The sequence below is a fragment of the Gossypium hirsutum genome, chromosome D01 (assembly GCF_007990345.1).
Source record: "Gossypium hirsutum isolate 1008001.06 chromosome D01, Gossypium_hirsutum_v2.1, whole genome shotgun sequence".
In the NCBI taxonomy this organism is placed as follows: Eukaryota; Viridiplantae; Streptophyta; class Magnoliopsida; order Malvales; family Malvaceae; genus Gossypium; species Gossypium hirsutum.
Window position 1 is genome coordinate 6,147,539 of NC_053437.1, and position 14,646 is coordinate 6,162,184.

A 14,646-nucleotide genomic window follows, 5' to 3' on the forward strand; every position below is an offset into this window, starting at 1 on the left:
GTATGGTCCTTGTGAATAGTATAATAACATAGTTGTTAAAGATATATATTTATTTTACTTTTTACAATCATTTATTTATTTATAGGTGGAATCACTTTACATTAATTTTTAATAGAATAAATTATATCGTTAGTCACTAAATTAAATAAATTAAATCGTAGTAGGACAAATTGTTAATTTTTTATTTATATATTTGTGACATCCAAAAATTATTTCTTGAAAAAATCTAGATTATAAAAGAGAAGTGAAAAAACAGAGAAAGTATCTATTGTTACTTAAATAAAAAAAAACTTTAAATAGTTGAATGATTAAATTATATTTTTTAATTAAGTGACAAAAATAAAAATTTATCCATTGATGATGTATAAAAGAAATAGAGTTTTAATACAAAATAAATATTTAAAGGTCCGTACAATTTTTTTTTGGAATAATTACATTCTAAAAACCAATTTAGATGGATAAATTTTTTTACTATTTTTGAACATTCCTTTGAACAACTAAAAATAATTTGTCTGCAATGAGCAGCCATATATCTTCAAAAAAGCATTAGAAAAGATGCTTTAGGATAAAAAGTAAGCCTTCATCACCACCAAAGACGGAATAATCAAGGAAGATTAAATGTAATATCACAATTTTAAAATGGTTTGCAATTAAACATCCCCCACCTAAACAAAAAAAGGGTTTTAATCACACACTCCCTGCAACATACCACTGGGAATTATTAGTGGAAACTTATGGTATGGCTATCCTATTAACAACAGCAAAGCCGATGCTGCTTGCTGCAAGAAAAAAAAAAACCCCAATAGCAACCGAAGTAACTGCAAAATTTTCATTGTTCTAATGGAAGAATATCTCAAACAATATAAACTTAATTCTGGTTGGCAAACTTGATTCCCTTCTCTATAGATGCTTTAAGTTCTGGTTTAAGGCTCTCCAAACCTGCCTGCTCATAGTCAGAGAGAGGACCCAACCCCATAACTTCCTCCACACCATTCTTTCCAAGCCTTACCTGCATTTACAGAAAGACTTTACAGTAATGAGTGATCGGAGAGGAAAAGAAAGGCTTTCAATTCAAGCTAATAAATTGTAACCGGGCTTAATTCGCAAAAGGGTTGGTAAAGTGTAAGACAAGAAGCTATGTGAGTTTGGCTTAAGTATAGAGTGGGGGTGGGTTTAGGGAGAAATCATAACTCGGAACTTGGTGCACTTCATCCATAGATATTAACAAGTGGAGCACAAGAACCATTCAATAACAAACTCGGGATGGACAAAAACTTGAGATATGTCAAGGTCTTTTGAAAAAAATCACCTTAGAAGCAAAGAAGGGAAGTTCAGTGACAGTTGACTGTACAAATGAACATTCCACGACGTCAGGAACACCATTCAGTCCCTTAAGGCAAGCATCAGCGAAAATTGCACCAGCATAGCTGCACAAAGAAGCAGGACAACTTAGGTTAAGATCATATACTTTCATTTTACAACTATACATACAATTGCAAGGAAATCAAAACATGAAGGTGATGAAGTTATGACTGATACTTACGCCATTGATAATGTTGCTGATCCCTTTCCAGCCTTTGCTTCCACAACTTCAGTGCCTCCATCTTGTGTTCGCTTTGTTAGAGCCTTGATATCCTCTTCAGGCAAATTGGCTTTTGGTGTGGCCTAAACAAATTTAAAATGAAACTTAGCGAAGGCTATGATTAACAAAAAACTGAAAGGAGCACAGCAGTGTCAAGCATTAGATACATTTCGATATGAAATAAAAGCAATGATAAAAGGGATACAGGGTACAAGGAAGTACTTGGGAAAATAGTGGGAGAATGGTTATTCCAGCATGGCCACCAACAACTGGAACATTAACATCTGCAAGAAAGTGAAGAAACTTTATCAATCAGATAGTTACTTCTATAATCCAAATTTTCTGATTCTATAATATGTTTATGAGTAAAGGACTTCTCATGAAGGAGAAAAAAAGTCTACTTCAGAAACCCTCAACTTGGAATATTGCTTATTTTTCATAATAGAAGTTCTCAAAAGAGGAAATGGAGGAGAGGTAAACGACCCCCTTTTTTTCCTTTTGTTTATAGCAATATATATAACTTCCTTTTGAGTAGAGAACTCAACAAACCTGCAACATTCGCTTTTGCCTTCCCAGCGTAGAAAGTCTTAGCCCTAACCGCATCAAGGGTAGTTACACCAAACAACTTTTTCTCATCATATGTCCCTGCCTTCTTGAAAACCTCAGCAGCAATTGGAACAGTTGAATTGACAGGGTTGCTGATCATATTAACAAGTGCCTGAGCCATAAAACCAGCTTATTAAATAGTTGGGAAAGAAAAGTCTCATAGAAGCTTACAACATAAAGAAATAATTCATTTGTGCTAAGCAATATCTTTCAATTATCAAAACTATCCATTACATTTTAAAGAGCAAGGAAATAGGTATAAATCGTTTAGAAGAAATAATTCTATTTCAGCTTATCCAATCACTAGCACAGCAATCCCTCTTTGGTTCAAGTTTAACAGTCATATAGAAGAAACAGAACCTAACTAATTTAAGTCTTAGAAGCATGAAGGATCCAAATAAAATAGTTCTCCAAAGAAGATAAATTAAAGAAAAAAAATGATACGAACTCACATTAGGGCAATACTTGGCAATAGCAGCACATAGACCCTTGACGATTCCAGCATTGATGTTGAAAAGATCGTCGCGAGTCATACCAGGCTTTCTTGGCACCCCAGCAGGAATGATGACAACATCACATCCCTCCAAAGCTTGCTTCAATTGATCTTCACCAACATATCCAGCAACCTGAAGTCACAGGCACAAAAGGATGTAAGTTGCTGAAGGAATAAAGCAGTCAAATGAACATGGAGATTGACATCTACATGCTCAGGTAAACAGATTGCATAAACAAGCAACAAAATCCAAATCTCAAATCCTTTAAAAACAAGAAGAGTCAAGTGATCAAGCCAAATGAAAAGACATATATACAATACTCAAATTAAATCAGATGCATTAATATAAACTTCCGCGAAGTTGAAAACATAATAGCAAAGTCAAATTTGAATGGAATCAAGCAACTAAATCATTACAGAAATTCCATCAACAAAAACATTAGATCAACTCATACCTCCGCAATATAGACAGATAAATCACATTTTATTGACAATAAATTTAATAAAAACTATAAAATAAAACACAAATTCTAAATCCAACAGAAAAAATAAAAAGATGAAATTTTTATATGGACCTCAGATCTGGTGTTGACATGGCTGACATCAGCTGCAACGCCGGGAGTGTTAGCGATATCATAGAGAGCCAGCCGAGAAACAAGAGGGTTAAGCTTCATGAGGAGAGCCAAGGGCTGGCCAATACCTCCGGCAGCGCCCAAAACCGCGACCTTCCGGTCGGGAACAGATTCAGTGGCATATCCTCGGCGGAGGAGGTGCTTTCCGGCGGCCGATCGAGCTACTGATCGAAACATTGTTGCGGAGAGTTCAAGCTGAAGAGTGTTGGAAGGGCTTGATTGAGAGACTCGAGGAGGAAGAAATGCTTGGGTTTTTTGTATTTCACTCTTTTACTGCTTTACAGTAGCAGCCAAATGTCCTTTTTCCTCCTTTTTTGAGCTTACCAAATGATTTTTACTTATCTAACGTTTTTTGGGTTATTATTTAAACTTCAAAACTATAATTATCTGATTCCCTAACATATTTTCAGTATTTAAAAAATTAAATAAACCCATACATGTTTGTGTTATTTTATATTTCTAGTACTTCATTCGATATTTTAATAATTTTCTTATATAAAACGACCAAATTAATTTTGAGGAATATGCTACTTTGATCTTTAGCATCTTACCCCACACCAACCAAGCAAACAGGTGGTCATTGATGTCAGATTCTGATAAGCTTTTTATCTCATCCAAATAGTAGAAAAGGAGGTCTGAGATAGAAAAGAGTTAATGGACTATGGTACCATTAAAAATATGAAAAACACAAAGAAAGAAAAAGGTTTTGTAGGGTCATATTATTGGAATTTTCAAATATGATGTTTTCAAAGGAGTTGAAAAATATAGGAGGAATTGACAAAGAAATATGTTAATCTTCATTCCCACTTTTAATCTATGTATATATTTCCTTTGGTACAAAAATCCATGTATACATACACAATACTATGGAATAAGGAATCTTCATGACTGAATTTCTAGGGGTTAAGCTACAAATATATGCTGGGCCAGAAGAAAATAAGGGCTACAAATGTATGGTCAGTAAACCAATAAACACCACTTGAGACGCACACTACCGCATAACTTCAGGTTAGGCATCTGATGCTGATTTTGTCAGTCTAGACAGGCCCCCCCGGGAGCTAATGGTAATTTAACATTCTAGTGAATGTGTCCAATCTTGCTTCATTTGAGTGCTGTGGTGGAGCCAAGCCAATCATACGCCTTCCATCAGACCTTTTGAGGTTGGATTTATTTATGCCTCGGTGTTCCACAGCAGATGGCCAAAACAAGGGGGGAAAGAAGGTACCAATGCCAGTTAGCATAATATAAAGAGAGCATTAATCCCACCCATCACCATTAAAAACATGTCAGTCACACACATCCCTACCTACCCATCAATAAAAGCGGGGGGGGGGGGGGGGGAGGGGGGCGAATGGGAGGAATATACTCCTGGTTCCTTAACAAAACAAAATTTCTTGAAAGCAAAAAAGATAAACAAATGGAAAAAGCCAAAGAGGATGACAATGAAACTAGTTGAATGGTTGTGTTGATTTAAATCTTATAGACCAAATAGACCCATCTTTCATCAAGTAAAACAGATCCCATTTTCGTAAAGCTAACAAAGAAGCATGGTATTGAAGAATCAAAGTTGAAAGCTCAAAGATAATTCAGTCTGCAAAATAGTATTTGAGGCACATTTTTGGCAACTACACGACAAAAATAGGATATAAGGCTTTCTTCAAAACCACTTAAAAGCACTCACAACAAGAACCTCCTTTTAGAGGAACATGCCAAGAGAACTGAGTAGGTACAGATATCAAAATCAGCTAGCACAATCATAACCCACAAGGAAGTTGTTTCACAGATACATCACCTCCACTCGAACTGGATATTGACCTAAGGTTTCAGTAAGTAAACTTAAAATTTCATGAACTACAGAACTATAGTTAAAAGAAAAGGAAAATAAAAGCTACCTTTTCAACCAGCCATATCCACAAAACCTATCAAGATACTAGCTCTAATGCATGGTGATCACACAGTCCAAACCCCACTGAACAAAAATGTCAACAAAGAACGTTGCGGCAGATAGGAGAGAGGGACTCGGTTTATGTTGCCAATGAAGTGGTACACAGAAAGAGTCCATGTGCAAGTCCAAAAAACCGGAAAAAACTACACAGATTATACAAGCAAACTGCTGATTAAGTACACCAACACAAAAAATATAGCAGCACCAGATCAAGAAGCAACTGACAATTTACTGGTATGCTTAATGAAGTACTTGCTCTCACATCATTAGGTTCATAACTGAACCCACCCAAGAAGTCCATGATATTTGGGCATTCTACAAATTTTATACACAACAAGGAGAAAAGAAATACTCCACTTGGAGAAAAAAGGCACATCAGTCAAGTATCAGGTGGAGAGGAGAGTCCAACACTACCAAAACTCTCGCATTTGTATGATAATTTGATGACACAATAAGCTTGAAGTCATCTTTGGGTGGCAACTTTAACACGTAATTAAGCCAAGTACAGCAGAAGTGTAACAAAAACACAAAAGTTGACATTAGAAAATGGTGTTACGACTTTATGCAAAATAACAGTCCAGTAGCATTTTTCTGGGAGAGAGATTCACTACAACCCATTAATTTATACAGCAAAATAAATAACTACATTTAACTTCAAAAAATAAGCTGCATGTCTGTTTTTAGTATAGTCCAGCAGAGTACCTAATAGAAAATCAATAAGAACAGTGATATCAACCAAGAAAAAAATAAAGTTCCAAGTAGAGGAGATGCAGCAACAACCACGGATACCGGCAAAAATAGGCAAAAAACTGTCACTACTTGTATTATTAAAAAAATATACTAATAACTAAAAGGTACCACTGGAACAAGAGTTCCTAACGGAACACAGAAAAACTAGTCTAGATCACATGTTTTGCCAACCAGCACTCAGAAACAAACATCTTAAAGGAGCAAATCAAGAGAAGTGGCTGTAAGAGCCCAGCTAATGCATTCATCAAGCCAGAGTATATATAGTCTGCATTCAGGCAATCACCAGAACCACAAAAAGCATCTGCGCCCAACAAGCTGTCATAAACCTGAATCAAACACCCATTTATAACTAAATTCATCATTTCACATCATCAAGCAAAAAAATGAAATGTCAAAAACTAATTGAAAACAATGTATTAAAGCAACACTAGCGAAATAAAAACACATGCATACCCGCTGTACTTACATGTAGGGATAAGCTCAGACATTTGCCCCTTTTCAAATGAACAAGAAAGAACAAACAGAAACACAAGGCAATTGCAATAATCATAGCGAGAATATATATAAACATATGTCTATCTAAATTGCACAAAAAACATTTAAAAAAATGTCTTAAGACTTAACAGTGATGGAAAACTTTTCCTCAAGAAAATTTGGATTACCAAATAATGGAAAGCTAGATTTCATTTGAAATGAATGAAGATAATATTCCCTCTGATTAGTTAACAGTTGAAACAAACAGCAAAAAGGCATGCAAGGCGCCAGAAGCAAATCAGATGAACAACTAAGTTATAATCTACAATGCAAAAATGACATATTTAAGGCAAGTTAAACTGGAAATAATAATAAATACGAGGCACCATATAGAGATTGAAATCCACTCTTCTTTTCTTTAGATGCAATCAAATGAAATGCAAAAGCGTGGGCCATACAGAATTGAAATATTAAATGATACTACCGAGGAAGACACTCAAAAAACTGCATAAACATTGAAAGTAGACAGCAAACTCAAGCATGAAAGAGAACTGCTATCCTATCTGGAAAACTGATCACATAGATGGACATCTCATCCAATATCAATATTATATATATCTGTTCTCCAATTGGTAGCAGTAAAATAGAACCAACCAAGATAATTTAAGTGTACCCAAAAAATTTGTGCTTTATCGACACAACAATTCATTCAGATCATACCAAAAAATAGTAAAACACACGTACTGAATACAGTTCTCTAGACATGATTAGACAAGATCATAATATGCCTTCCAACACTACAAGTCAAAAGGGAAATAAATATGAGACACAAAGAAGGAAACCTTAGTGCCATACCATAAAAGAATTCTAGAACACTCACTATGTAGGTGAAAATGAGTAAGTGATAATAAACAAGAGGGGAAAAAGGTTCCATAACTATGGGAATGATAATTTTCTCATCTGCATACTTGATTATTAAAAAATAAAAATATATATAACGACACTTATGTCCTTCATTTTAAAGGTTCACTATAATTTTGTAGATGATTTCACAAAAGAATAGAGATCAACAGACTCCTTAGGGGGGGGGGACTCAATCAGAGGCTTCTAGCATAGATATTAAACACCAACCATAGATAAATAAAGTTGTCTATACAATAGGGGCATATAATTTTCACAAAAGATACAGGCAAATAAAAGAAGATATCAAAACAAACCAGCAAAAGTGAAAAACCATTTTGGAAAAAAAAATTGACCATGTATGGTATCTTTTACAAAAAGAAGTAAAATCACCATATGCAGACAACTATACAGGTATATAGCACACAAGTAACAGAATGCTGACCAAACAAAGCAGGAAAAAGAAACACAGATTTTGAAGCAAGAACAAACAAGGAACAAATATCCACAACAAAGAATATGAGCAAGCACAAACACAAAATTAACTCACTCTCAATCGGCAGAGAGTAAAAAAAGCATAACACCTGATGTAGTATAATGAATTTAAGGAATGCTAAATCAGGGAAAATAACCTCAGTAGAACGGTGGCCCATTGGGATACATTGCACCGGGTGGAACTCTTGGCGCAGGGGATGTCCCAGCCCCTTGGTGAAGCTGACTAGGGAAAGCAGCCGAGGAAGACAAGCTATAATGAGCAGTCTCTGGATAACCACCAGTTGGCATCCCAGCTGAACTCGGCGGCATTCTATACAATGAAGACCCTCCACTTGCAGCACCCAACCCACCCCCCGCACCAGCACCAGTCAACCCACCATAAACAGTTGAACCTGGTCCGCCATAGCCAGCTGATCCTGGTCCACCATAGCCAGTTGAACCTTGTCCACCATACCCACCATACGGCCCACCAAGTCCAGAATAACCCCCAGCAGCAACACCGCCATTTCCACTCAAAGCGCCCACTCCAACTCCTGATGAATTCAAGGGATGAGGATGACCCATAGGACCAGGCGGCCCTTGCATCCCACCTGAAAACCCACCATAACTTCCCGGCCCACCATATCCTCCACCATGTCCTCCCATTCCCATCTCTGCGTTTCCCGGAACCCCACCGCCACTTTGCATCATCCCGTCTTGTCCTTGCTTCCCTTTTTTCCCTTCAATAGCCAGCTTACAATTCATTTGTCTCCCATCAATGTTCTTTACAGGCTCCGCTAACGCTGCCTGAGCCCCTTCTGCTGTCTTATAAACGAAAAGAGCAAAACCCCTTGATTTCCCCGTCTGCTTATCGAACCCCAAGGGCCCCTCTTCTATTTCCCCATACTGAGAAAAATGGCCCAATAACTTATCCGCCGGCATATCATACGGTACATTGGCTACATAAATCTTCCTCATATGAATATCCACCGGGTTACTATTCGTCGCCGAATTCCCTGCCGCCGCCAGCTGTGTCACGGTGACTCTCCCGTCGATTTTCTTACTGGGTTCTTTAAGAGCAAGCAAAGCACCATCTACGTGCTTAAACGTAACAAATCCGTACCCTTTCGATTTCCCGGTAGTCTTGTCGAGGATAACAACCGCTTCTTCAAGTTCTCCATAGACCGAAAAGAGTGAACGAAGGCCATCAGTTGTGGTATCCCAACCCAACCCACGTATGAAGAGCTTCCGTTGAGACGGATCTTGATCGGCAATAGATCGAACGGCTGAAAGAACGTCGACGTGACGACAAACGGCGTCTTGGAGGATGTCGAGGAGTTGGTCGACGGTGAATCGCTCAATAAGTTTGCGGCCATCTTGTGGGGTTAGTTTGGTGATAGGGTCAGGTTCCGACTGCGCTGAAACAGTACCGTTTTCATCTAACTTGCGTTTCTTAGTTGGATCCATGTATTGCATGTTGGAGGATGCTTTACCCTTAAAACCCTAACCCTACGAAACTCACAGAGAAAAGAGAGACCGTCTTTCAACTTGAGGCTTGAAGATGATAGAGCCTAAAATTCCGCGTGTGTTATTTCTTTAAGGACCTGATTGTGTGAGCCACTTTGGTTTTGGGCCAACAACTCATCTTTTGTATTGGAATTTGGGCTCACCCCTTTTTCTGGGCTGAGATTTGTAACTTAATCAACACTAGATAAATTTTATTCAATAATAAATATCAAAATTATACATGAACTTTGATTTAATGTGTAATTATATACATAAAACTCTAATTATGGTTCAAATGTATATTTAAAATTTTAATTTTGATTTAATCATCCACATCTAAAGAAATAAATATATCAATTTATTTTTATATTGAATAAATATAATTATTTATGTATCTAATATATAAATTTATAATGATGTTTTATGAGTAATTATGTTAACAATTTACAAAAATTGGATCAAATCAAAATTTCATTTCTAAAATTACACATTAAACCATAGTTCATATGTAGTTTTGATATTTATCCCTTTTATTTATAATCACTATACCTAATTTATTTGTAATAATTTACCTTTTGAAAATTGGTGTATTTTTTATATAAAAAATATTAATAATGTCAATGTTCGGGCTGAATTTATAAGTTGAAGAAATTTTATTTTTTTAAATATAAAAGTTAACTCAATTATTTTTAAATTCGGCCACAATCCTACTTCGTAAAAGGACAATATTTTGACGCTTGATTAACTCAAAACACCAACTCAATCAAGCACATTATATAACATAAAATATAGAATAACATGATAGGTGTTATAAAAGGAAGGGTAGATATGGGTGCTCATTACAGATAAATCACAATTAATTCTTAAACCTTGGTATTGGGTTAACATGTTTAATCTGAAAAATCCCCTTCCTATGATTTCTGTTAAAAGGTAGAGGTGTGCAAAAAAAAAGGATTTGAAGAGATGATAGAGACAAGCAGCTAATGAACATGGAACATTGGACGACCTACAAAGAAACTTGTTTTCCCTTGCCACAACTATGTTTATGTTACAATTTGTCCAAAACAAAGATAATGAGATTCGGATGATGTTAACTGAAAGAAGCAGCTTTGCACACTTCAGTTGTACAAAAACAAAATTGAGTGTTTAATGTCATTCATCCCCCTTCTAAAATGGTAGAATCACATTTTTCTAAAGTTGTCGGTTGCTAATCTGTAATGATCTTGAATCACCTTCCATCATCAGATGATCTATACAAAAAGCAACAAGAAGCTCATCAAATGTAGAGAAACAAAGATAACTGCATGATACATATCTAAAATGAATCAACATTTCTGCTCGGTTTAAGTTTTGCTTAGAACTCAAGAACCATGCACATGATGTTTAAAACAAAAGATTCATGTCAAATTTAAATCCACAAAATTAAAAAGATGAACTCTGAATTGGGCTCTCATAGTCGTGATTAAGGTCTCGGTGATATAGGCAATCATGTGATGGAAGATAGAAATGAATCGGATGAAATGTAATCAGCAATTCAGCAACAGATACAACGATCTGAAGTGAAACGAAGACTTGAGAAATGTTATAACCGAAGGAATGGACTAATGGGAAGGGTGGGGGGAAAAGAGGAAAGTACTTAAAATGATATATATGATCCATGAGCAGAATATGACAACAGCAGAACATTGGTCATCCAAATTTTCAAATTGCTATCAAGCATCTTCAACATGCATGGAACATGTTCCTACTATGGTCCAATTTCAGGACATGAGACCAAAACCATCTTAAAGTTCCTTTTTTACCTATCATAATAAGGACAGCCATGAAAGGAAGTAAACAAAACAGGCATCAGAAGGATCAAAAACTATGTAACCTTGTATCTTGATATGTGTTTCACATGAAATTCAATGCAAACATAATCAAAAATACAATTGCACTACTTATACAAGAAATAAGGATCGAAAAAATTCATTAGCCAAGATAATGACCCTTATGGCCCTACCTCAGTTAAGTCCATTAAAAACAAGGTGAACTACTCACATTATCAAGATGAATTATCACTGTCAGAACCTGCATGAAAGTAGGGGTGTAAGAAATCTAGCATATACACACTCATATGAGCATAATGAAAGAAAAACTTCAATATTTACCACTTGATGAAGATCCAGAGTCACTGCTAGAACTGCTTGAACTACTTGATCCACTCTCTTCATTTTGTTGCCTTTTTCCATGAATAGGAGGTGATGTAGGAACAATCCTCTCCGCTGCTTAGCAATCCAACCAGTTTTAATAATGAGTGCATGAAAAATTCATCTTCTTCAGACCTAAACAAGTGACTAGAATACCAAGGAAAGCAAATTCTTGCAGGTACACAGCGATTACCTGTTTCGGCTACTTTTGATACCTTATTAGCAGGTGGTTCCAGATTCTGCAAAAAGAATAACAACAAAATGTTTCAGTGAACAAAAATTCCCAACAGGCAAAACAATTGGAGGTTCAAAAGTCACTTGTCCATCATCTTACAGTCTCCTGAATATTATGGTCATCTTCAGTATTTGCTTGAAGAGCAACTTCAGCATTTTTCTGGATTTTGCTCAAACTCTTTTTATAGTTAGTCACAAATCTATCTAGTTCCCAAAGCGTTTCTGGATCAACACTATCGATATCCACCTCAATCTCATCTTCTTGCTGAAAAAGTGCCGCATTCCTCCTCTTAATAATCTGGACAATGCTATCAAGTTCCTCTGAAGGCAAGTTCTGAAGGTCTACACTGAGTCTCTGCTTCTCCTCATAAGTCATATCCCTCTTCTCAGGATCCTTTATCTTGGATTTCTTTGGTACTCCAATCCTATCACTAGGAGTCAAGTCCACATCTCTTGATTTGGGGTCAACAGGCATTGTCATGGATTCTGACCTCTCAAGAGTCCTAGCTTCTAATGGTAGTGATGAATGAGCTAGAGCAGGAGGGCCATGAGATTGAATTGGTGCTGGAGCTGGAGCTGGAGCTGGAATTCTCCTTGAAGTGGGAGTTGGCAAACTGTAATCATGACTCCTTTCAAACCTCCTATTAAGGTTAGACTCAGACCCTATAGCTGCCCATTTTTCTTCAAATAGCCCTGACAATGTATCTGCCATAACATGCACATCCTGTCCTTTCGGGTTATACAGCATTGCATTACTGAAAGTTAGTCTCACATCCTCCGCAAACTCCCTAGGTGACTTGTACCAATTCTTGTTCAACCTAGTCTTCACCGTACCCAAATCCATAGGATGCTTAACAATTGAATAATAATCATGCAACCCAAGCCCCTTCACATCCACCGGTTTATTAAAAACCCAACCAAACTTATGCTTCATTAACTTCCCTAACAAATTACTACAACTCTTAAACATCCGACTTGATAACTTCTCTGATGCAACCCCATCTCCCACTTGTCTCACATTATTCTTCCCAACATTTGGTTTCATCTTCTTCTTATTCTCTACAGGCTTCAACTTCTCCTTCCCTAAAACAAAGTCCGAGTTCTTATAATACTGATTAGCTTTTGGGGTTCTCTTCTCTTTCTCCACAAACTCACTCCCATTCCCACCACCATTGCCATTGTTACTCCGATCATTCTCTTCCACTGACACAGATAATCCATGAAAAGGCCTTGAACTAGGCAATCCCACAGAACCGACATCCGAGTTCATTCTAACTAAACTTCCACCACATCTATCAACATCCTCATTCCCTAAGACCCGCGAATTCGAATAACCACCACTAAACCTACCTTCTTTAGCATCAAATTTCTTAAGTAAACCCCTAACTTGCTCAAGTTCTCTAGTTAACTTCCTCTGCAAAACTCTAACATCGTTCTTGGACAGAACACTCAAGTTAATCTTAACAAGGTTGTCATATCTTACATGCCCAGAAGTTGCAGTCCCGTTGGTAGCATTTTGTGCACCCCGCTGCAACTGATTATGGCTAGACGAATCATCTGACGCCACGGCATCGAAGTGTTGGGGTGGCAGCTGCCGAGAGGAGTTGTGATAATCAGCTGTAGTAGTGGTGGGTAGAGTTTGCTCAGAAGATTGGTGAGGGAAAAAAGAGGGATTTTTGGGCTTGTTGTGGGTTTTCCTGGTATAAACTTTGTTGTCGTTCTTTGATTCTTCACCTTCAGTTTTCCCTGTAGCCATTCATATAAGAAAGAGGAGAAACAAAAAGAAAACCCAATAGATCAAATTTTCAAAGGAGAAGAAAGGGGGAAACCCCTAATTGAAAAATACCCAGATTAGGTAAAGGCTTAGAAATGGTGTTTTCATGTTGGGGCTTATGTTTGGGTTGTATGGAAAGATCAAGGTTTTTGAGAGGGAGGAGAAAAATGAAAATTTTAGGGTTTTTGAGAGAAGTAAAAAGAGAGAGCGAGGGTTTTGGGTTTTTTCCTTTTTAATTTTTTGGTAAAGAGGGAATTTTGGAGGGATTATTTGGATCCTTCGATTTGTTTCTTTTGGTTTTTGTTTGTTTTCATATTGAAGAAGAGGAGAGTGTGCGAGAATCTGAGAGAAGAGTTAGTGCACGCGCGATAGAGAGCGAGTGACTGAAAAAGGGGAGGAATGTTTAAGGTATCACCACGTCAGATGGGAACTTAATACAATTGGCTGAGCCTAATGGATTATTATTTTTCCTTTTATCTTTTCCGGAAAAACAACTCCACGGAGACAGAGAAATCGGTCAAACAAGACGGCACGAGAGTGGAGGGTGACCCACTTTGGTTTGGACTAGAGTTGTCGGGCCGAGTTTTAATAAAATTCTACTTCCAATTAATAGGTTTGAGTTTGGCCTGAAAAATAAATCTAAATTTTTTTCAAGTTCGACTTAAATAAAAATATTAAAATTCGAGTTCGGCCCAATTTACTCATATTAAAATTTTTTATTTTATTTTTATAAAAAATTTAAAATATAATTCATTAAAAATACAAAAAATATTAAAATAAATATTTTTAAATAAATTAAAAAATTCTTTATGCTTAAATAGCATTAAGATAGGATACAATTTAACAAGCAAATGACTCTAAAATAGTAGCAAAATTAACAATAAAATAAGATTTATACAATATCCAAATGATAATAACAAAATAGTAGCAACATAGTAGTGAAATGACATCAAAACAATGGGAAAAAAATAAGAAAATAACAGCAAAACAGTGGGAAAATAGCAGCAAAGCAGTGGGTTTTTTTTGCAAATTTGGGTCGGGTCGAGCTAGGACCAAGCCAAAAAAGCTTACCTGAGGCTCAGTCCGT

At 36.5% G+C, this 14,646-nt stretch overlaps 3 protein-coding genes across 6 annotated transcripts; all 3 read right to left on the reverse strand.

The window, feature by feature from the left end:
- Window positions 1-601: 601 nt before the first annotated feature.
- On the reverse strand, window positions 602-6,334 carry LOC107917747 (malate dehydrogenase, mitochondrial). The gene is made up of 7 exons (XM_016847042.2): window positions 3,257-6,334; window positions 2,641-2,814; window positions 2,132-2,300; window positions 1,805-1,866; window positions 1,544-1,665; window positions 1,310-1,427; window positions 602-1,009 (listed from the first exon to the last, which is right to left on the reverse strand). The coding sequence occupies exons 1-7, from the start codon at window positions 3,488-3,490 to the stop codon at window positions 869-871; spliced, it is 1,020 nt and encodes a 339-aa protein (XP_016702531.2). The 5' UTR covers window positions 3,491-6,334; the 3' UTR covers window positions 602-868.
- LOC107917744 (UBP1-associated protein 2C) lies at window positions 2,662-9,428 on the reverse strand. The gene is made up of 2 exons (XM_041086894.1): window positions 8,015-9,428; window positions 2,662-2,814 (listed from the first exon to the last, which is right to left on the reverse strand). The coding sequence occupies exon 1, from the start codon at window positions 9,330-9,332 to the stop codon at window positions 8,016-8,018; it is 1,317 nt and encodes a 438-aa protein (XP_040942828.1). The 5' UTR covers window positions 9,333-9,428; the 3' UTR covers window positions 2,662-2,814; window position 8,015.
- Window positions 9,429-10,369: 941 nt separating this feature from the next.
- LOC107917972 (transcription factor GTE4) lies at window positions 10,370-13,897 on the reverse strand. 4 transcript variants are annotated; one of them, XM_016847429.2, is made up of 5 exons: window positions 11,886-13,897; window positions 11,745-11,790; window positions 11,513-11,629; window positions 11,365-11,432; window positions 10,370-10,612 (listed from the first exon to the last, which is right to left on the reverse strand). In XM_016847429.2, exons 1-4 carry the CDS (start codon window positions 13,539-13,541, stop codon window positions 11,407-11,409), a joined length of 1,845 nt encoding a protein of 614 aa, XP_016702918.1. In that variant the 5' UTR covers window positions 13,542-13,897; the 3' UTR covers window positions 10,370-10,612; window positions 11,365-11,406. The 4 variants fall into 4 exon arrangements, with proteins under 4 accessions (XP_016702918.1, XP_016702917.1, XP_016702920.1 ...); XM_016847428.2 differs by having other exon boundaries at window positions 11,403-11,432; window positions 11,886-13,895; XM_016847431.2 differs by having other exon boundaries at window positions 11,513-11,626; window positions 11,886-13,892.
- Window positions 13,898-14,646: the final 749 nt, after the last annotated feature.

What these genes read in the sequence shown, in the direction of transcription:
- LOC107917744 (XM_041086894.1), bottom strand. Translation starts at nt 9,332, where the DNA reads ATGCAATACATGGATCCAACTAAGAAACGCAAGTTAGATGAAAACGGT.
- LOC107917972 (XM_016847429.2), bottom strand. Translation starts at nt 13,541, where the DNA reads ATGGCTACAGGGAAAACTGAAGGTGAAGAATCAAAGAACGACAACAAA. An exon ending in ACCATAATATTCAGGAGACT is followed by an intron (nt 11,791 to 11,885) that starts GTAAGATGATGG and finishes TTCTTTTTGCAG; the next exon opens with AATCTGGAACCACCTGCTAA. An exon ending in CTCTGGATCTTCATCAAGTG is followed by an intron (nt 11,433 to 11,512) that starts GTAAATATTGAA and finishes ACTTTCATGCAG; the next exon opens with GTTCTGACAGTGATAATTCA.
- LOC107917747 (XM_016847042.2), bottom strand. Translation starts at nt 3,490, where the DNA reads ATGTTTCGATCAGTAGCTCGATCGGCCGCCGGAAAGCACCTCCTCCGC. An exon ending in TTGCCAAGTATTGCCCTAAT is followed by an intron (nt 2,301 to 2,640) that starts GTGAGTTCGTAT and finishes TTTATGGCTCAG; the next exon opens with GCACTTGTTAATATGATCAG. An exon ending in TCAGCAACATTATCAATGGC is followed by an intron (nt 1,428 to 1,543) that starts GTAAGTATCAGT and finishes TTCTTTGTGCAG; the next exon opens with CTATGCTGGTGCAATTTTCG.